The 22044-nt window shown below is 47.4% G+C and overlaps 1 protein-coding gene across 2 annotated transcripts; it reads right to left on the reverse strand.

Annotated features, from left to right (window-relative positions):
* Positions 1–199: 199 nt before the first annotated feature.
* ARF3 (ARF GTPase 3) lies at positions 200–19538 on the reverse strand. Of its 2 annotated transcripts, XM_027106123.1 has the most exons (5): positions 19349–19533; positions 4952–5191; positions 4025–4135; positions 3664–3788; positions 200–3092 (listed from the first exon to the last, which is right to left on the reverse strand). In XM_027106123.1, the coding sequence occupies exons 2-5, from the start codon at positions 5097–5099 to the stop codon at positions 2931–2933; spliced, it is 546 nt and encodes a 181-aa protein (XP_026961924.1). In that variant the 5' UTR covers positions 5100–5191; positions 19349–19533; the 3' UTR covers positions 200–2930. The 2 variants fall into 2 exon arrangements, with proteins under 2 accessions (XP_026961924.1, XP_026961925.1); XM_027106124.1 differs by lacking the exon at positions 200–3092 and having other exon boundaries at positions 3693–3808; positions 19349–19538.
* Between the last annotated feature and the right edge of the window lie 2506 nt (positions 19539–22044).

Raw genomic sequence — 22044 nt, forward strand, 5'->3', positions numbered from 1 at the left:
GTATGACGGGAAATAGTAAGCAGTGTGGAGATGAACCTAAGCTCCTCTATAACCTCACTCTCCCCAGTCAGGGGTACGCTTTACCCCGCTGCTGAGGGAAAGAGCAGTCTGGAGAGCGGGACCAGAAGCAGAAGTACCCTCACCATTCAACACTGTCCCAGGGCTGCTGCACATCAAGGATGAAGGTCTGCTCCAGAGCTGCATAAAACAAGTTTAATTTCCAACCAGGGTCACAGTCATCGCGTATCCCACATTTTGAGCAAGGAGAGAGAAGGTGAGTTATTAAACATATACAGTCTACATTCCAGAGGAGGAAAAAAGAAGAGAAAAACCAGTTCAGAACTGCAGTTACCACTGTAACACCACAAACTTTTAGGGGGGAAATTTAGGGGAAATCCCCAGGGAGAAGAAAGGCTGGAACAAAGGAAAGCAAAAAATTAAACCTACCGGAGGAGAGTGGGGGAGGGAGTGGGCAGAAATGGAATGAAACACCCAATCCCAAAAGAGCTTTTAGGTGAATGGGAATGTAGAAAGGGCCAGCCTAGCAGTCTGGGATACTACCAAGATCACTTACTGCCCCCTGCTGGACAGATCCCCAAGCAGCACTTACATAACCTCTAAGGCTGCTTCCTAACACCCTCAGCCCCACTAGTCCCTGAAGCCCCCCAAACCAAGGTGGAGGTGGGTCTAAAATGAGAAGAACCCATTTAGGACTGGCATCTACCTAGGCAGGGTCAGAGAGGGCGTGAGGAAGGAGAAGAGGCAAAGTCCTCACCAACCACAAAGGTACAGAGTGAAGAATCCTAAGTAGGAAAGAACCAAGGAAAGGGGAGACAAATAGGCAACAGCAGTGACTAAGTTGAGAAGGCAAAGGAAAGGGTTCAGGGAGGGAGAGGCAACAGGGGCAGGAGCAAAAAAAATCGTACAAAATAGAGACAGAGGCAAAGAAAAAGTGTGGAGGGAAGCATCTGTGGGGTCAGGGGAATGAGCGCATGTTAAAATGAGACAGAAGCTCCAGCACCCCCCTCCCCCCACCAAACACACACACACACACACACGCATACACACATACAAGGCCTAGAGAGCAAGAGACCTGCATACACCCGCTGCACCTCAGGTAAGTAACACATCACTAAGGAGCTGGCACTGAGGGAGACACCCCTGGAACCTCTCTTTCACAGTTCAGTCTGGGGTGGGGTGGGGGGTATTGATCCTCCTGCTGTAGACAAAGGTGACAGGAAGCCTAGTCCCATGGGGTGGGGCTTGGGACAGCCCTTCTGGGAAGGGGTCCCCCAGCCACGCTGTGGAGGCCCTGGGCCCTGACGTTAGCAGAAAGGTTACGGGCGGCTGTCTTGGAGCTCAGGGCGCAGCCAGCACACACAGGAGCCCACAGAAAAGCCACGGCTTCACAGAAATCTCAGAAGTCAGGACCCAGGCCAGGATCTCAGGGACAAGCGCCTCCTGTAGACAGAGACATAGTAGCAGCAGCTTCTGAACAACTACATAATGATGAAGGGAGGACTCTGAAGACCGCCGTATCCCACCAGCACCAACAACCACTTCAGAGTCCTATTCCCTCCATTCCAACGCCCAGACCCACTTATGGGAGGTGGGTGAAGAGGGCAGGAAAAAGCTGTTGGGATGGAGAGGGAGGACAGCAGGATGGTCTGAGGGTCTGGAAACAAAGTTTTCACCCTTCAGCACATCCTGGACTAGAGAGAACTGGAGAACAGGGGGATTGATACTGAGGTCTGCTATGTCACCCCCACTCCCCGCTCCTCATTAAACCAGCCAGCCAGCTCTGGTCAGACCAGCACAACTACCAGGGTGAGGAAGCTTCTGACAAAGGACAGATGAACCACCCAGCCCCAAGATCAGAAGATGGGGGGATAGGAAGGCAGGAATAGGACTGATCTGTGTATCACCTTCTCCTAATAACAAAAGAGGATGAAGATGGAAAACCTGAGCCCCTCTCCCCAGTGCCCTGGGTCCCAAATACACCCCATGGTCTTGCTACCTATCCCCACCTCCCACCTAAAGCTCCTGAGGAACAGATTTAAGGATGAGGGGGAGGATCAGCTGAACACTCTGAGCTGGTAAGAGTGAGTGGGTTCCTCTCTCCTTCCCACTAAAAGGCAGGGCAGAATGGCATCTCCTTGGGAACCGTCATCTAGAGATAAATGCCACCCCCCTGCCCTAAGCGGGGTGGAGAGGGATAAAGGAAGATGGTGGCAGAAAGTCCATCATCTGTCCTATCATCCAGGAAAACACCTACCTGCAGAGGAGAGGAACCAGTGCAGGACTGGGGCAGCCTTCCCTCCCTCTCCTTCCCTTTATCTCAACAACATGGGAGGGGAAGATGATAGGCGAGAGTGGGCAATGTCCTGGCTCCAAGCCCTGAGCTGCACTCCACCCTCCACCCGCTCCTTGGCCCCCATTATATATCTCTCTATACAGGTATATACACGCGCACACATGCACGCACACAGAGAGGCCCGTGCAGTTTCCATGTAGAACAGGGGGAGAGCGGCAAAGGAAAGGAAGACGGGGAGCAGGAGAGGGGCCTATGGGGAGAGAGGAGGGACTCAGACGCCAAGAGCACACCAACCGGAGCCAAACGAAACCAGCTGGAGAGAAAACCCCATCCCACCTCGCAACCCCAGAGCTTGGGGAGGGGGGCACCCCATGAAACCATAACAACCTTGTTTTTGTTTTAAATCCGGTAAATTGGAATGATTCATCATTACGACAGCAACTGGGGACTGGTCATGGAGGGGGGAGGGGAGGGAAGGGGAGGCAGGACTCCTGTTGGGCATACGGACATGATACCCAGGGCCCTGGCCACACTGGCAACAGGAAGGAAGGGCAGGGCTGGGGCAGGGAGACAGCAGGGGCGGGTGGGGCGGTCGGACAGGGCTGGTGTCTGGCTCTCACTTCTTGTTTTTGAGCTGATTGGCCAGCCAGTCCAGGCCTTCGTACAGCCCGTCCCCGCTGGTGGCACAGGTGGCCTGAATGTACCAGTTGCGGTGACGCAGGGAATGCAGGCCCAACTTGTCTGTGATCTCAGCAGCGTTCATAGCATTAGGCAAATCCTGGAGCACAAGGGAGACACACGAAAAGGAGCTTCAGGATCTTTCGAAGGCTTCTAGAGCGACCATCTACCACAGACTTGTAGACTAGCACCCTCTCCTCCTCCTTCAGTGTAGGAACCCAGAGCAAGATCCTAAAGAACTACTTTGGATTTAATCATCCTAGAACTCCGGATCCAAGGCACTAAAGATCATTCCACTGAGGAGGTGGAAACCAAATATGGGTTGGCAGGGAAGTGGAGATGTGATTCAGACTGGACGTACAATCAGGTCTGTCTGACCATAAGAGTGAGGGCAGTTCCACCAAAGTAGACAATAGGTAAGAAAAAAGAGGGACAGGAGGTGAAGGATCTACCACACCAGTCCCTCTGGACAGAAATGTTGCTAATTAAAGCTGGGATGGGATGGGGTGGGGACAAGAAGAAGAGCATAAAGAAGCCAACTAATCATATTTCCCACACTTTCAAAATTGAGAGCATAGTCATGGGGCTTCCCACACAGTGGGCCCCAAGACCCCATGATTTCCACGGCCAGGCTGCCCTCTCTCAAACCCAGGGGTAGGGAGATGTCACACCTGCTTGTTTGCAAAGACAAGGAGCACAGCATCCCGGAGCTCATCCTCTGCCAGCATCCTCATCAGCTCCTCCCGGGCCTCATTTACTCGCTCCCGATCATTGCTGTCGACCACAAATATCAACCCTAGGGAGGCAGAACATGGGCTGCACAGAGACGACAGATCAACTCCCCTCCCCCACCACCAAAAGATAACACCCTCCTTATACCCTCCAAATATCTGCTCCCTTTTCTCCTTGTCTCTCACCCCTAGGAACCGCAGCAGGGCAAAAGTTGGTTACCGATAACCAAGAACAATAGCCATACTCTCTGCTCACACCCAACCAACCCATGCCAGTCCATGGGCAATTCACATGCCCTACCTTGGGTGTTCTGGAAGTAGTGTCTCCAGAGAGGCCGAATCTTGTCCTGGCCACCCACATCCCAGACTGTGAAGCTGATGTTCTTGTACTCCACTGTCTCCACGTTGAACCCTTTGGCAAAAACAGACAATGGTCACTTGGCCTGAAACACCAGGCCTGCAAACGATGCCCCAGTGGGCTGTTTGTTTCCCCCAGCCGTGGCCATGTCCTAGCAAGGGAAAGAAAGCTAGGGCTTCCTCAGACCTGGTGTTCCTTGACTTAGTCGTGGAAAGGCCAAAAAGAAAGCCTACGAGAAGTGGAAGAGGACGAAGAGGGCCAGTCAGGAAGTTCACAGTCACCTCGGTGAGACAACCTTCCCCGTTCATTCTCTCAGTTTTTGACTCTCCCTCCTGCAAAAGAAATGACTCAGCCCCACTCCTGTACCTTGGCCACGAGAGTCTGCCTCAGCTAAGAAGTAAGGCCTGTGAGGCAGAGTGAAGAACAAGAAGTGAGCTATAGTCCTGGAGCCCCAAATACAGAACCAGCTGCTGCTGATGATCTGGAGCCGCCTTTACAAGGCAAATGTTCTCTCTCCTGCAGACAGGACTTAGCCGGGATCAGGGCCACCAAGGATCTAAACTGAAGCAATTCCAGGCCTCTGGCAGGAACATCAAAGCCCTTCACCTGCTTTTCAAACAACAGAGAACAAACCAGCTCAGTGCCTGAGGGCCACTGTCAGGTGCCAGGCTGAAGTTCCCGCATTAGAGAGGGTGAGGGTAGACAGGCAAACAGCAGCCCCAGCACCTGCTAGTAAGCTAAATAACCATTCTTCCCTGAACCCCACAAACTGCAAGGACTTGCCTGGTGGCCAGATGGGGGATCTAGGAATGGGGCCCCTGTCTGGCTCAGCGGCTGGCATGAAAGCCTACATCCAAGCTGTGCCCTTACCAATGGTGGGAATGGTGGTGACGATCTCGCCCAGTTTAAGCTTGTACAGGATGGTGGTCTTTCCTGCGGCATCCAGGCCCACCATCAGGATGCGCATCTCCTTCTTCCCAATCAGGCTCTTGAGAAGGTTTCCAAAGATATTACCCATGATCACAGCAGCCGCTTTCTGAGGACAGCGGGGCGCAGTGAGGGCAGTGGCAGTCTTGTTTTGGCTTGGTCCCTGGTATGGAGGACTTGATCCTAGGCAAAGAAATGCAAACTTATTACCACCATCTGCTTGTCAGGATTTCACATTAATGGCACTGGCTAAAGTCATGGCTGGAGTTCTTTCATGACAAACTGAGAGCCTGAGGGTACTAAGAAGATCAAGGCCCACTCAGACACATCCTGAGCCTTTGGGAGCAGAGATAAAGCAGTGAACATCCAGGACCCCTGTTTCTGCCAGTAATCTACCCATGTGACTTTGGATGAGTTATTTCACCTGTCCTTATCTGCACCTGTAAATGGAGGGGGTTGAACTAGATGATTTCTAAAGTCCCTTCAGTCCTGAAATTCTACTCTATACCCCAAGGCATTGGGAGACCATTAATGCCTCTGCCTCCCCCAACCTTACCCTGAGACTTCTGGAAAGGGTGGGAGAGGAGGGAGTGGAATGAGGAGTGGCTCTTTGTGACTCCTAACGAGGTTCAGGCTTGCCAGGTTCCCAAGGTTTATGCTCTCAGCTCTAATCAAGACACTCTGCTTCTTCCCTTCCTATATCTCTACACCTTCCTTCTACACACCAAAATTAATGAGGAAGAAATAAGAAAGCAGCACTCCTAAGAGAGGCTGATCTTTTCCACTCTGTGAAATGCCAGCTGCTAACATCATGCCCTGTTCATACAACAGTGCACTGAGAGCTGGGAGATGGGGTAGCGAGAGGCTGCCCCTCATTCCTCAGCCACATAGGTCCTAGGCTTGCCGTGGCCCGTCCCAGGACAGCTGCTCCACATGGCTACCTGCAATGAGGCAGTCAGCTCATCCTCTGCCTCTGCTCTAAGCCCCTTCGGTCTATTCTCCACAGAGCAGCCAGACTGATTTTAAAGCCAAAACCAGGTCATGTTGATCCTCTATTCAAAACCCTCTCTGGGCTTCATAGCTCCTTTTCAGTAAAACCCAAAGCCATACCACGGCCTATAAAGTCCGGCACAATCTGCATTCCCGTTTCTCTCATCAGATCTCCTACTCTCCCCTGTGTATACTCCACTTCAGTTCCCCAATACCTTCCTGCCTCAAGGCTTCTGTCCTTGCTGTTCACTCTGCCTGGAACGCTCCTCTCCCAGACAACCTTCAGGGAGCACTCCCTCACATCCTTCGGGCATCTGTTCGACCGTCACTTTATCAAAGAGGCCTTCCATAACCACCTATAACACACACACACCACTCTACACCATTTATCCCACTTTATTTTTCTTCATAGCATTTATCACCATCTGACACGTTACGTATTTGTTTCCTGCTGTACTGTTTTTCTCCTCCTACTGTAATGTCAGCTCCTTATCTATTTTGTTCCCTGCTGTGTTCCCTATCTTGACTAGTACCTGGCACACAGTAGCTGAATAACTGAACTAACTCCCAGGTCTCTACTGACCTGACTAGCAGTTCACTCAGGTTAGACATTTCTACCTGCTACATAATCGGGAAAGATGAAGGGAGCAGTTGGAACACTACAAAAATACAAAATGCCTCTCTGCCCACCCCATCCACCGCCCCCGACAGACAGAATCAGAGTCATTCATTCCCTCTCTTCTTCCCTCCCTTCTCTATGGCTCAGGACAGCCACAGAAATGAATCTTTGAAACAACAATGAAACGGGGGTTCAGAGTCACCCGTGCCAGCCAGTTCTCTGGGCCCGCGGGAGACATGCATCAGCGGGCAGCTTATTCGGCAATCGCCATATGCCAGCAGCTGGCATTCTCTACAGAGTCTAGGAACCAGAGATAAACACACGCACACCCCAAACCCAGTAGGCGAAAGAACAGGTTAAGACAGAGTGCACCCAAACCCAAGAATGTGAAAGGTGGATGGGGAGGAACCCTATTTACAAGCTAAAGCATGGCGGGGTTTGGTGGGAGTTTAGTTGTTTTTTCAAAAACGATTTCAGGTTTTTTTGTTTGTTTCCTACTCTCCTCAGTTTGCAGCGAATTCCAGACCAGTACAAAGGAGCCAGATCAACAGCTCCTGGAGACCAAAGTACTAGTTTGTCCAAAAAACAGAAACAATGAGTGCTTATGGAGTGTTTCATCTTCAAAGACCTCCCCAGACATCCACTAATGAGCCAGGCGTGGTGCTCCAGGTAGGTTCTGCAGATGAGCCCTGCCCCTGACCCAGAGCGCTCACATCCGGGGAGAGGGCCTGGCTCAACTTTGGCCTCAACTTCAGTCAAGTTGCCCACTAGCCATCCTCCCTGCTCATCCTGCCTCAACCACCCAGGCAGACAGATTCCCGAGGATTCCTGAGGCAGGAGGGGACACCTGCCCAGCTAATAAGATCAGATCCCGCCAACCTTGGTAATCTGTGGTAGACAGACTTCTGGTTCTGCTGCCATCACTTCCAGAAATTTAGACCTTCCCCAAGTCTTCCTAGTTTTTATCTTGTCTCCAGTTCAGGTGTCATTTCCTTCAGCTCCAGATGATACTCTGCTTTAAAGCTTAAGTAACAGGCTTTGGCCCAGATTCTGAACTGAATTTATACCATACATTTACCTTGCTTTCCTTCATGACTGGAACTGTTGCTGGCTGAATGATTACCAACTGTGAGTCGAGCAGTGGCTGAAAGATATCCCTTGCCGCAGAACATGCATACACTGTCCTTTGGTTTGCTCCTTTGCGAAGCTCTCATGCTAAAGTCTTGGTTCAAAATCTGATCCCAGTGTTACACTTATTTCTATTTTCTGGCATGCTACATAAAGCACCCTGAATTATCTGAACCACTCAAGTGGCACTACGTTATGGAGTTTTTTCTTCTTTTATAAGTCTGTATGTTTACCGTCTCCCCAAGTTAACTGTGTACTCACCACGGGCAAGGACTATGCCTTTTATTTATTTGGGATCTTTCCTTGCTCCCAGTGCCAAGCCCCCCGTAGGAGTTCAGTCAAGCACACTGGCTAATTTTAGTCTCATCTGAGGAGGTCCTTCTATCATTTCTTCTGTCCCAGCGGTTATCTCCGGGTAATGCACAGATGGTTGCTTAGCTTTCCTGTCAATTCTTGGCCATTTTCCACATATACTGACCGCAAGACTGGTTTGGGAAAGCCATGAAAGGATCAGAAGACTAAAATTGGTAAAATTTTCTCTTGTCATTTAATACTCAGTGGGGCTGATAGATAACTACCAAAATATTCAAGTAGTTACCATGTGTCCCCCATGACAGCCCAAAGCCTTGAAATTAATGGACATTACAACTCTTCTTTAATATAATCAGGAGCTTGACTCAGATGAACATTCCAAAGGGGGTGCTGGCTTTCTTGTCTTGGCTTCCCCTGTGCCTGTTTCCAGATAGCATACTGCCCCTACCATCAGGATGGCGGCCACTTTCAGCTTTGTGCCATGAATACAAATCTATGGCTATCTAGCCAATTCTCACTTTCACCATAATGCATTCCTAGAGAAAGCTCTGGGAAGCAGATGGCAAACAAACAAAACCTGGATTGTATCCCTACGTACTGTACTGCCTATAGTCATTCTCTTTTGCCACAGATGGCACTCCTGTGTCAAGAGGGCAAAATACCAGGGTTCTACGGGCTGGCAGAAACAGGAAGCAGTTAAAACTAAAGGTGAGTGGCTCGAGATGAAAAATGGAATATAGTAATATCTCTATGAACAAAGAGTATGTCTCAACATTCTATTCTACAGTTACAAACTTTGTTATCTCCTCCCTGTGCGCGACACTGCAGGAGTTCAACCAAGCACACTGGCTGATTTAAGCCTCACCTGAGGATGTCCTCACCGACAATCACTTACTGCCCCCAATCCCTCTCTCCCACCCTCCAGGAGGGGCAGGCCATTGCTGTCACTGTTCAGTTATCTGGACTTGAGGCATGCCTGCTCCACCCTCCAGGGGATTCTGAGAGTCACAGCTCAGTCTGCCACACACACTGCCCACTCCTGATGCAGGAATGTGTCCTGAGACACCCCGAGGGGACTCCTGATCCAGCACCTCCTCTTCAGGCTGCATGGGCCCAGGGAAAGGACGACCAGAGCTTCCCAAATCCTGTGCTGCCCAGGCAGGGTGCACTAAACTGCAGGTGCAGCTTTATTCCCAAACAACCTTCAAATTGAGATAATCACGAATAGAATCTCTATTAGATGCTATTTTTAGCACAGCCAATGGAGCAGACCAAAAAATTTAAGAAAACCAAAGCAGGGTCTGCCTGTATTTAGTTTCCTTAGTGCAGCTGGCTTGTGACCTCTGTAAACTTTCCAAATTTTTGCCTCAAGAGCACTGTAATCAGCACACAAGAACTCCCAGATTAGTATCTCAATGAATTCTATTAGGCTCAAAGATTTCCCAAAGCCAAGAAACAGCTTCTGATGCCAGCTTCCATCCATTCATTAAACATTTATTGAGTATAATGAACCAGGGATACAGAGGAAGACAGTTTCTGCCTTCATGAAACTCAGTCAATGGGAGAGAAAGACTAGGAAACAGAGGATTACTGTGGGAAGATAAGAGTGGGATAAGCACATAGTTTTACGGGGACAGAAAGCTGGAGCAGTTACTCAAGACTGGAGGATAAAGGACGATTCCCAGACATGATTCTCAGGTCACACCTGAGCTGACTCTTAAAGGAAGAATAGGAAATAATCAGACACTAAGGAATAGGGAAGGTGGGAGAGGGAACAGAGTGTGCACAGGCACAAAGACCTGAGTTAGAGAGGGCATTTATTAGCCAAATACAGGTGCGACTGGGAGGTCATTTATGTGGATGCAGCATGGTGAGTAAAAGGAAGGATGAGGCTGGAGAGAGAAGCAGGAGCTAAATCATGAAGGGCCTTAAAGGCCATACTGGGTAACATGATCAGATACGTGCTTTAGAGACCATCCTGGGCTTCCCTGGTGGCGCAGTGGTTAAGAATCCGCCTGCCAATGCGGCGGGCACGGGTTCAAGCCCTGGCCTGGGAATATCCCACATGCCGCGGAGCAACTAAGCCCGTGCGCCATGACTACTGAGCCTGCGCTCTAGAGCCCGCGAGCCACAACTACTGAAGCCCGCGCACCTAGAGCCCGTGCTCCGCAACAAGAGAAGCCACTGCAACGAGAAGCCCACGCACCACAATGAAGAGTAGCCCCCACTCGCCACAACCAGAGAAAGCCTGCGCACAGCAACGAAGACCCAACGCAGCCAAAATTTTAAAATAAAAAATAAATAAAGATCATTCTGGGGCTTCCCTGGTGGCGCAGTGGTTAAGAATCTGCCTGCCAATGCAGGGGACACGAGCCCTGGTCCGGGAAGATCCCACATGCCACGGAGCAACTAAGCCCGTGCGCCACAACTACTGAGCCTGAGTTATAGAGCCTGCGAGCCACAACTACTGAGCCCGCGAGCCAAAATTACTGAAGCCCGCACGGCTAGAGCCCGTGCTCCGCAACAAGAGAAGCCACTGTAATGAGAAGCCGGCACACTGCAACAAAGAGTAGCCCCAGCTCGCCGCAACTAGAGAAAGCCCGCACGCAGCTACTAAGACCCAACTCAGCCATAAATAAATAAATAAAAGACCATTCTGACAGCAGTTTAGGGAATAAGTTAAAAGGGGGAAAGACTGGAAGCATAGAGACCACTTGGGAGGTACAGTAATACAGATAAGAAAAGTTCTGAAACAGAGGTGGCAATAGAGAGGACAGAACAGATTTGAAACAACAAAATAGTAAAATCCACAGGATTTAATGACTAATTAAATGTAGGAAGGAAGAGAAGAGTCAAAGATGATTCCCAGGTTTCTGGCCTGTGTGATTCAGTGGCAATTCTTTAGGCAGAAAACATAAGAGGAACAGATCTGAGAGCGAAGATGTTTGTTTTTAGATTAACGCGAATTTTGAGGTGCTAAGGTATGAAGCTCAGGAGAAAAGTCTGGTCTGGGTATATGGAATCATCTGCATAGATAGTAACTGAAGCCCCAAGAGGAACCAAGATGATCCAGTATGGCAGCAGTTACGGGCTGCCTACCAACAGCCACCTTCCCCTTCTTTCTTCTAACAGAACCCCTACTTTGTTCAGATGTTGGCAGGGAGTGGGTATGAACTACCCCTCGCCAGCCCTAGGGTATGAAAACTGATCAGCTGAAGGGATGTGGGCATTCCATTTCTCTTGCCAATGACCGAGTCACGAATGTTTAGGCACTACCTAGGGCAATAAAGATGTAAGGAAAGTCTGCTGGGAGTATCTGGGAAAGTTTTCCTCAATCTTAAAAAAGAACATATGTCAATGCTCTCTCGTCCAGCCTTTGGATGTTAATGTAGAAGGGTGAGATGCTGGAGTATCTTGGGTACATGAAGGGACAGACATAAGAACACTAGGATATCAGAGCAGAAAAACTGAGAAAACTTGGGTCCTTAATAACACTGTCAAGTTGCTGGATTAAAAAAATAAATAAAAAGTTATGTGGCAGCCTGGAAGGGAGGGGAGTTTGGAGAATGGATACATGTATATGCATGGCTGAGTCACTTTGCTGTGCACCTGAAACACAGCAAGGATTAACACTGAAATTAACGATTAACCTGCAACGATTAACATTGTTAATCGGCTATACTCCGATATAAAATAAAAGGTTAAAAAAAAAAATAAGTGTTCTACCCCTGGACTACTTCTGTGTGTGGTAGAATATACATAACATAAAATTTACCATTTTAACCATTTTTAAGTGTACAGTTCAGTGGCATTAAGTACACTCACACTATTGCACAACCATCACCACCATGCATCTCCAGAACTTTTTCATCTTCCCAAACTGAAACTCTGTACCTATTAGACAATAAGCCCCTCTCCAGCCCCTGGAAACAACCACTCTACTTTCTATTTCTGAATTTGACTATTCTAGGTATCTCATAAATGTGGAATCAAACAATATTTGTCCTTTTGTGTCTGGCTTATGTCACCTAGACTTGTTGCTACATGTTTAATAAATCCTTTGATTGTTTGAGCCACAGGTGTGTTTTCTATCTTTTGCAACTGATACATCTTAATTGATATATCTAGGAAGCGTGTGTACAGTGAGACAGGAGAAAAGGCCAAAGTCAGAAGCCTAGGGCACATCAACATTTAAAGCAGTGGGCAAAAAAGAAGGCCAGGAAAGAGAGTAGGAAGCAACCAAAAGGGTAGAAAGGAAATCAAGAGAGTGAGACATCAGAGACACCAATGAGGAAAGAACATAAAAAAAAAGGAGGGTCAAAGGCTGTAGAAAGGTCAAATTAAGATAAGGCCTGAAAAATACCTACTGAACTTAACTACTAGGCAATCAGTGATGACCTTGTTATAAATTAGAACATATCTAACTAAAATTAGCCTCCATTTAACTCAACTAGCAGCATTTAGGCTCAAGCCAGAATCCTACGCCAGTTTCCCTTCTAGTCTGAGAGGAAGACTCCAGTACAGGATGATCTGAAGGAGGCCACAACACCAAGTGAAGAAGGATTCTAAATTGCCCTGATAAAGACCCAAACACCGAGAAAGGGTATGGCTTTTCCTACGGACAACCCTCAGCAAATGAGTCAGAGCAGAGCATTAAGTCTGTTTCAGAATACATGACTTCGCTAGATAAAACAGTGGCCGGATAAAAACTAGACTCATTTGTTTCCTTGGAACATTCTGTGGCACTACCCTCTCACCAAAGCTTTCAGCTTGCCCTATTCTTAGAACCTGACCAGTTTACAACTGCACCATCTCCTGATATTTGATGGCTGCTCCAATGCCCACATTGATAGCCTTGGATATCCAGAACACTGTACTTTCCTAATTATAAAATCACTTAAATTCCATGAGTAATCAGCCTAAAGCCCTAGTAAATCTTTGCCCCAATCTGGTCCCACTATGCAGGTCAAGATGGAACTGCCAATCTTAAAATGTGTATGGAGACACAAAAGACCCCGAATAGCCAAAGCAGTCTTGAGGGAAAAAAACGGAGCTGGAGGAATCAGACTCCCTGACTTCAGACTATGCTACAAAGCTACAGTAATCAAGACAATATGGTACTGGCACAAAAACAAAAATATAGATCAATAGAACAAGATAGAAAGCCCAGAGATAAACCCACGCACCTATGGTCAGCTAATCTATGACAAAGGAGGCAAGGATATACAATGGAGAAAACACAGTCTCTTCAATAAGTGGTGCTGGGAAAACTGGACAGCTACATGTAAAAGAATGAAATTAGAACACTCCCTAACACCATACACAAAAATAAACTCAAAATGGATTAGAGACCTAAATGTAAGACCAGACACTATAAAACTCTTAGAGAAAAACATAGGAAGAACATTCTTTGACATAAACCACAGCAAGATCTTTTTTGATCCACCTCCTAGAGTAATGGAAATAAAAACAAAAATAAACAAGTGGGACCTAATGAAACTTCAAAGCTTCTGCACAGCAAAGGAAACCATAAACAAGATGAAAAGACAACCCTCAGAATGGGAGAAAATATTTGCAAAGGAATCAACGGACAAAGGATTAATCTCCCAAATATATAAACAGCTCATGCAGCTCAATATTAAAACAACAAATAACCCAATCCAAAAATGGGCAGAAGACCTAAATAGACATTTCTCCAAAGAAGACATACAGATGGCCAAGAAGCACGTGAAACGCTGCTCAACATCACTAATTATTAGACAAATGCAAATCAAAACTACAATGAGGTATCACCTCACACCAGTTAGAATGGGCATCATCAGAAAATCTACAAACAACAAATGCTGGAGAGGGTGTGGAGAAAAAGGAACCCTCTTGCACTGTTGGTGGGAATGTAAATTGATACAGCCACTATGGAGAACAGTATGGAGGTTCCTTAAAAAACTAAAACTGGAATTACCATACGACCCAGCAATCCCACTACTGGGCATATACCCAGAGAAAACCATAATTCAAAAAGACACATGCACCCCAATGTTCACTGCAGCACTATTTACAATAGCCAGGTCATGGAAGCAACCTAGATGCCCATTGACAGACAAATGGATAAAGAAGATGTGGTACATATATACAATGGAATATTACTCAGCCATAAAAAGGACTGAAATTGGGTCATTTGTTGAGATGTGGATGGATCTAGAGACTGTCATACAGAGTGAAGTAAGTCAGAAAGAGAAAAACAAATATCGTATATTAACGCATATATGTGGAACCTAGAAAAAAGGTACAGATGAATCGGTGTGCAGGGCAGAAACTGAGACACAGATGTAGAGAACAAATGTATGGACACCAAGGGGGGAAAGCGGCAGCGGGGGCAGGGGTGGTGGTGGTGTGATGAATTGGGAGATTGGGATTGACATGTATACACTGATGGGTATAAAATGGATGACTAATAAGAACCTGCTGTATAAAAAAATAAATTAAATTAAATTAAAACATTTTTTAAAAAAAGATGGAATTGCCAGTGCACAGATGAAAACAGGAGGCAATGATTTGGACAAAGCCACCCATCATAGAGCAGCCTAAGGATACAGAAGACAGGGAATCACCTGCCTTGAGCGATAAGAGCCATCTGTGATCCCCTAGCACCTCAAACACACTTCTACTCTTATTCACCTTTGTGGGTTTTGCTTCCCAGAGCTGGAACTTCCCAAATAATGTGCCTTTAATGCAATACAGGTCAGCTGGAGATACTGGTCCTGTCAATACTGGACAGCTAGGCAGGGCTTAGGGTGGCTAGAGCCCATGGGCCAGTCATCTCAGGTTGCAAGCAGCTATGCCTATTTCACTATCACCATTTTCTCTGTATGCCATGGTGGGAAAAAGTTTGGGAAGTATTTCACTAGACTCTCAGTCCCTTGCCAGCAGGGACCATGCCTTACTCATGTTCCCAGCACCCAGCTCCATGACTGATCTGTAGCTAGTGACTGATATGCTTGTTGCTGAACACGGTTCTACTGATGATGGCAAACGTCTGCGAGGTTGAGGAAGACAGTACTCTTTAGGTGATCTCCAATCCTTTTCCTGTATCTGACAAACTGGAGAAGTGGCTTCCACGTTCTCAGAGCCCTAGGGTTCCCGGGATGGGATTCAGAGCCTGCCTGGGGAAAAGGGAGAACTATATGAGAGGCTCTAATTATGTTCGCCACTCTCCACCACTACCACAGCAGCAGCACTGTTATGCATTTTACGTATCAGACTTCAAATAAGATTTTATATAAGGTAAAGTTCAATTGCTTTTTTAAAAAAAAGTGGAGGATAGGGGACAATACCACTCCAATAGAGAGCAAATGTTATTCTGCATCCTAAATCATGTTGAAATTTAAACATTTATGCTTGACACTCTTGTGTTTAAGCTCATAAAGGACAGGTTATGGGAATTCCCTGGAGGTCCAGTGGTTTGGACTCTGCGCTTTCACTGCCGAGGGCCTGGGTTCAATCCCTGGTTGTCAGGGAACTAAGATCTGCTACATCCAGGCATTTCACCTTTCTTCAGGAATATGGTGCTAATGGTGGACCCCTGAAATCTTGAGCCATTTCCCTTCTGGTCCATATGGTGCAGCAGATCCTTTGCAGAAGTCCACGACAAATCTCTAACACCTTCATAGACTCGCTACCTCAGTCAGTTCTTTCCTAGACTACAATACAAAGCCTTCAAACATTTGTAGAACTTTCTCCAAAGGCTCCCCATGTCCTTTCATTATCAAAAAGCTTTATTAGCATTCTACCTATATTTGCAATAGATTTTGGAAAAGGTACAGTACACAGAATTACAGATATCGCAACTCTGGATCCTAATACAGTACATTCTGAAACAAAGGCAGACATTTAAAGGAGATATGACTAAGTGAAAAGAGTGGCCCAGGAAATGGAGGATGCTAAAATACTATCTGAAATCTAAAATGATGGGGGCCAGGAAACTAAATGCCCAACCTAGGACAATCAGGGTGCTCTTTTATGGAAGAGTCAACCATTACCTCAGAGTCACACTGAACACTATTTTTGAGCCCCCATATCCTCACCCTACATCCAAGTTGATAGTTCAGGGCCCCTGCCTTGCTCCAGCTTCACCTCCCACTCAGGCAACAGGAGCTGCCTCTGTGAGGCTGATGCTGAAAAAAAGATTTCATTGCTCGTAAGCCTACGACCAGCACAAGAAGTCATGGTAACAATCATCCCTCTTACACAGGCGCTTCAGGCGGCAAGTTGTTCTTTTGTAAACCTCCTCTTTAAGGCAGCCCTGAGTGCTCATGTTATTATTTCTATGATGATGGTGATTATTAATAGCAGCTAACATTTACTTGAGGCTTACTATGTGTACTTTGTTTAATACTAAGTGCTTTACATGTATTATCTCATTTAATTCTCATGCCAACAGTATGCATAGGTACTATCATTATCATACTCTTTACAGATGAGGAAAATGAAGCTAAAAGAGGACAAATAATTTCACCAAAATCACACAACTAGTAATTAGCAGAGGCAGGATTTGAACTCAATTTTGTCTGATTCCAAGGTCCACACTCTTAATTACCATACCATTTTGCCTCCAAATTCACCTGCAACAAAAATGGTGAAGGGGGGCTTCCCTGGTGGTGCAGTGGTTGAGAGTCCAGCTGCCGATGCAGGGGACACGGGTTTGTGCCCTGGTCCGGGAAGATCCCACATGCCGCGGAGCGGCTGGGCCCGTGAGCCATGGCCACTGAGCCTGAGCATCTGGAGCCTGTTCTCCGCAATGGGAGAGGAAAAAACAGTGAGAGGCCCGCGTACCACAAAAAAAAAAAAAAAAAAAAAAAAAAGGTAAAGGGAACTATGCGTACACCTGAAACTAAAACAATACTGTAAATCAACCATACCTCAATTTAAAAAAAAAATGGTGAGGAGAGCCAAATACAGTGACATGTTTTGAGTCTCAAGCCTCTTGACATCCACTTCTAAAGGTATTCCACAGAAAGCAGATTCCATCTGTAAGCTGATTCCACAATTTCCCTCAGTTATTGATTCAACTTTAACAAACCTGGTTTTAAAGAACTTCCTCCTTCTGACCAACAAATCCCACCCACTGTCCTCTGAGTCCATTTTCTCTATTATGACTCCAGTGGAAGAGACTAGCAGAGGTAAACACACTTTATGACCCTTTGTGCACTTAAGACTTCACTTCCACTCTTTTAGCCTGCTGTCTGCTCTCCTTTACACTTGCATTCAGTTTAATAATAGCAGCTACCATTCACGGGCACCAATTCTATGCCAGGCACCACATACATACACTGGCTCCCTTCTCCGTAATTACCAGGATCCCAATCTGCAGACAACACTCTGAAGGACTTAGGTCTAATGGAGAGACCCCTTTGCCCACAATGGGGAAGCAGGAGATCTGGGATTTCTGATAAATAATGACTCTGTGTTCTAATATTTTTCTTTTGGGGTCTTATTTTCATTATCCATGATTGTTTTTTGCCTCTTAGGAAGGTGGAGAGACCAAGACTTCTTAATTACAAAGGCTAAGGACCTTTACACTCTCACTCAGCTATCTTCAGGCACTCTCCTTGACAGCCAAGCCCTCTCCTCCTCTTTCCTTAAACTGTGGTCAGAAAACCTGAGTTCTGTTCATTCACATCCTGTATTCATCATGAGTGCCTACTGTGTGCCCAGATAGTGTGGGAGATACAAGATGGGATCCAATTCCTGAACTCAAAAAGCTTCTTTTCTTTGGAAAAGCAAGACATACACATAAAAATTTTGACTACGCAAGGTAATAACTATGCTGGGAGGCAGGAGGCATGTGTATATGGGATACAGGAGGACCCTTCCCAGCTGAATTCCACAGTCAATGATCCATTCTGTGAAAAGGTGAGTCAGCTTCTTTCTTAGAATGAGCTTTTCTAGACGTGTTATTCAAACTCGGGTCTAAGGTACAATGACCAATTCACTGACCCATTCCAGTCATAGCAAGTGGAGACCCCCCAACAACAAGCTCAAGACAAAATGGCAGCAAAGACTGTCAACACCTGATTAGGGACACGGAAGGAAGTATGCAGAGACTAGATTCTGCCCTGTTGCACTGACCCAAGCAATCAGACTCCTTGCAGCAGATCTCCTACCAAATAAAACTTTCATGCCATAGACCAGGGGTGACCCAATCCAACCGCGGCAGAGACAGGTTTTAAGTTACATTTCTCCCTCACCCGATGACCTCACTATTTCTTCTCACTCCTGACCACATACCACACTCCTCCTGGCCTGGCCAGAGAGAGACCAGCAGTAATACAACCCAGAAAGAAGGCAACTCCCCCAAAAGAGGAGCTACCACTTTGCTAATCAAGTGGCCCGTTTTCAACAGGGAATTCCACACACCCCCGCCCCCTTCCCGCAGACATTGGTATAAGCAATGGCTCCATTTTCTGTTCCGGGAATCCTGGTACTTCCTAAAGAAAGAAAGCGGATTGGAAGACAGAAACTCTGAGCCAGTGACAAGATGCTCCCTCCTCCTGTGAGACCGCCCCCGCTTCGCCTGGGGGAGGAAGGCACCACCTCTCTTCTCCAAGCAAGATCAGATCCCCCTCCCCCTCCTCCTGCCTCCTCTCCTCTTGCTCCCCACCTGCTGCCCTCTTCCCGACTTGCGGTCCCCAAGACCCGAAAGCTCAGCCTCCACCAAATAGTGCCCCTGGAGTGCCCCACTAGCCTGTGTTCCCGGTTAATCCCTAAACCCCCTAAACACCCCTGCGCCACGATGCGGGGAGGGGGTGTCACCATAGCAAGGCTTCTCTCTGGTCTATTACTAAGGTGGAGAGGGAGAAGGGGTAGGAAAAAGCGACATTCCCTAGCCCTTTAATAGGAAAAAGATACAAAACAGCCATCACCGCCCCCGCGTCACCTCACCTTAGACTGCTTTCCTCCCCCTCAACCCCAACCCTTCAAAAGCCCACCTCCTGCAGGCGAGGGGAACCTAACTGCAGCCCAGGTCGCCCCCTTGTGCGAGGCGGAGGACAAATTCATGTGCGCCCTCCACCCCCACCCCAGCTCCGTGTCCTTCAAATGCGGGGGCAGGCGTGTGGCTGGCCCGGCGCCCCCTCTCCAAGCTCTCTGGTGGGAAGGACCACACCGGCCCATGCCAAGCAGTGCCGGGCGGGCGAGCGAGCAAGCGGGGGTGGGGGTGGGGGTCTACCTTCTCAGCTCCCACCCCGAGTCTCTCCTCTACCGGGACCCGCCTTCCCTCCTCCCCAGCCCCTCACCAGTTCCTGCTCCCAGCTCCGCCGCTGCGGCCGCCGCCTCCGCCCCCGCAGGTTCCGCTCGGCTCTCGCTCCACTCTCTCCGGCTCCCTCCGCCGATTTCAGCGCGGCTGCTCCCCTGGCCCCGCTCCCAGCTCCCTCCTTCCTTCCCTCCACCTAGCACCGGAAACCGCGAAGGCTACAGGAGCTGTACGGCGCACCCTCACCCCCAGACCAGGATACTTCCCACCTCCCCGATCGCGCGAGAACTGCGCGGCGGCGAGCGGCAGTTCTCGCGAGATCCATCACCATGGCAGCTGCTGCAGCAGAGGCAGCGGGCATCTGAGTGGAAGACCTGGCGGAGGCCGATGTGGGGGCTGGAAACTGCGGGCGGCGGAGGCGGGAGCTAGGAAATGGGGGTGAGACAGTGGGGACAGAGGTGAGAATCGCAAGCCTCAGAGCCATGTCTGTTATTTAAGGACTGGGCCGCATAATGGGCACACTGGAGACTGGGACTCCTTGGGCAAAGTCAGGAAGGAGCAGAAAATGAGTGAACAGCCCTTGCTTTGGACCTTAGCTCTCATCTTCATTTTCTTTTAAACTTTTTTTATATATGCATTTATTTATTTATTTTTGGCTGCGTTGGGTCTTCGTTGCTGTGCGCGGGCTTTCTCTAGTTGCGGCAAACGGGAGCTACTGTTAGTCGTTGCGGTGCACAGTCTTCTCATTGCGGTGGCTTCTCTTGTTGCGGAGCACGGGCTCTAGGCGCGCGGGCTTCAGTAGTTGTGGCTCGCGGGCTCTAGAGCGCAGGCTCAGTAGTTGTGGCGCACGGGCTTAGTTGTTCCGCAGCATGTGGGATCTTCCCGCGCCAGGGCTTGAACCCGTGTCCCCTGCATTGGCAGGCGGATTCTTAACCATTGCACCACCAGGGAAGTCCTCAGCTTCATTTCTTAATCAGGGCTACGTGCACCCCCCTGAGAGCCCTCACTGCACCAGCGTTTCTACTCACTACTAAGACTAGGTTGCTTGGGGGTGAGAATCAAGAGATCCTTTCCATAGGGAAGAGGGAGAGTGATGAATTTAAGAGACTGAAGGAAACAGCTGGACACTGGGTCAGTTAGGAAGTTGGAACTTGAAAGACAAACGGTTGAAGACCAGTATTCAGAGGTATGGTTTGAGGATGTATACCTAGATGAGTATGAATTTTAGGATTACAAGGAAAGTGAGGGATTTTGCACCCGTGTTTCTCTATTCCTGCCAACCCCCACTTTCCTCACACTCATTTCTGCAGCTGGTCTAGACATGCAAATCTGCCTTGGAACAGTCACAGCTGTGATACAAGAAGGGCGCTAGTAATGCTAAGAATGGAAAAAGGTTCTTGAAGTGCCCTTTCTCCTCATTTACAGCAGTACAGATCCTCCTCAGCTTACAATGGGTTACATCCCAATAAACCCATCGTAAGTTAAAACATCTTAAGTCAAAAATGCGTTTGCACCTAACCTACCGAACATAATAGCTTAGCCTAGCCTGCCTTAAACATGTTCAGAACACTTACACTAGCCTACAGTTGGGCAAAATAATCTAACACAAAGCCTATTTTATAATAAAGTGTTGAATATCTTATGTAATCTATTGAATACTATACTGTACTTAAAGTGGAAAACAGAATGCTTGTATGGGCACAGAATGGTTGTAAGTGTATCAATTGTTTACCCTTGTGATGGCGTGGCTGACTGGGAGCTGCAACTAGCTGCCACTGCCTAGCATCACAACAGGACATCATACCAAATAGCCTGGGAAAAGATCAAAGTTCAAAATTAATTTATAGTTTCTACTCGAGGCAGATCACTTTTGCACCATCATAAAGTAAAAAAATCGTAAGTCAAACCATTGTAAGTTGGGACCATCTGTACAAGGGAACACATGGCTCTTCCCTAAAGCTTGAGCCAAAATTGTTGCTTTTTAAATTTGTTTTTGTTTTTGTTTTTACCTTGTTTCTTGTCTCCTTCCAAGAAGAACTAGACTGGTAGATAGCTACATTCTGTCTACCCTGTATCCCTATCAATCCTTGGTGTATGAATTCACCAGTCCCTTCCTCTTATTTCAGTTTGGGGTTTTTTTGTTTTAAAGTCTTTATTGACTTTGTTACAATATTGCTTTATTGACTTTGTTACAATATTGTCTTGTATTGACTCTGTTACAATATTGCTTTGTTACAACATTGTTTTTTGTTTTGGTTTTTTGGCTGGAGGCATGTGGGATCCTAGCTCCCCAACCAGGGATGGAACCCACACCCCCTGCATTGGAAGACAAAGTCTTAACCACTGGACCACCAGGGAAGTACCCCCAGTTTGTTTTCTCTCTTATTTTAACCTGAAGAATAACACAACTCTGGAATGTGAAGTCAAGAGGCCCTTAATTTAAGATGGTGAAGGATGAGTGATAACCTACATGAGAAAAGAATCCAAAAAAGAATGCATATATGTATATGTATAACTGAATCACTTTGCTGTACACCTGAAACTAATACAACATTGTAAATCAACTATACTCCAATAAAATTAAGATATTATTTAAAAACAGAAAAAGGATGGTGAAGGATGATTGAAAACAAACTTATGGTTACCAAAGGGGAAATGTCTGGGGCGGGGGAGAGGGGAAGGAGGGTTAAATGAGGAGCTTGGGATTAACATACAGACAATACTATATTTTTTTTTAAT

This window comes from Aethalodelphis obliquidens, unplaced genomic scaffold (genome assembly GCF_003676395.1).
Source record: "Aethalodelphis obliquidens isolate GAN/ISIS:26980383/991018 unplaced genomic scaffold, ASM367639v1 scaffold8, whole genome shotgun sequence".
In the NCBI taxonomy this organism is placed as follows: domain Eukaryota; kingdom Metazoa; phylum Chordata; class Mammalia; order Artiodactyla; family Delphinidae; genus Aethalodelphis; species Aethalodelphis obliquidens.

Excerpts from the sequence above, each read along its gene's own strand:
- ARF3 (XM_027106123.1), bottom strand. The coding sequence starts at position 5,099 with ATGGGTAATATCTTTGGAAACCTTCTCAAGAGCCTGATTGGGAAGAAG. Across the intron at positions 3,789-4,024 it reads CTACTTCCAGAACACCCAAG|GGTTGATATTTGTGGTCGAC; the intron begins GTAGGGCATGTG and ends CTGCCTCCCTAG. Across the intron at positions 3,093-3,663 it reads TTGTCTTTGCAAACAAGCAG|GATTTGCCTAATGCTATGAA; the intron begins GTGTGACATCTC and ends CTTGTGCTCCAG.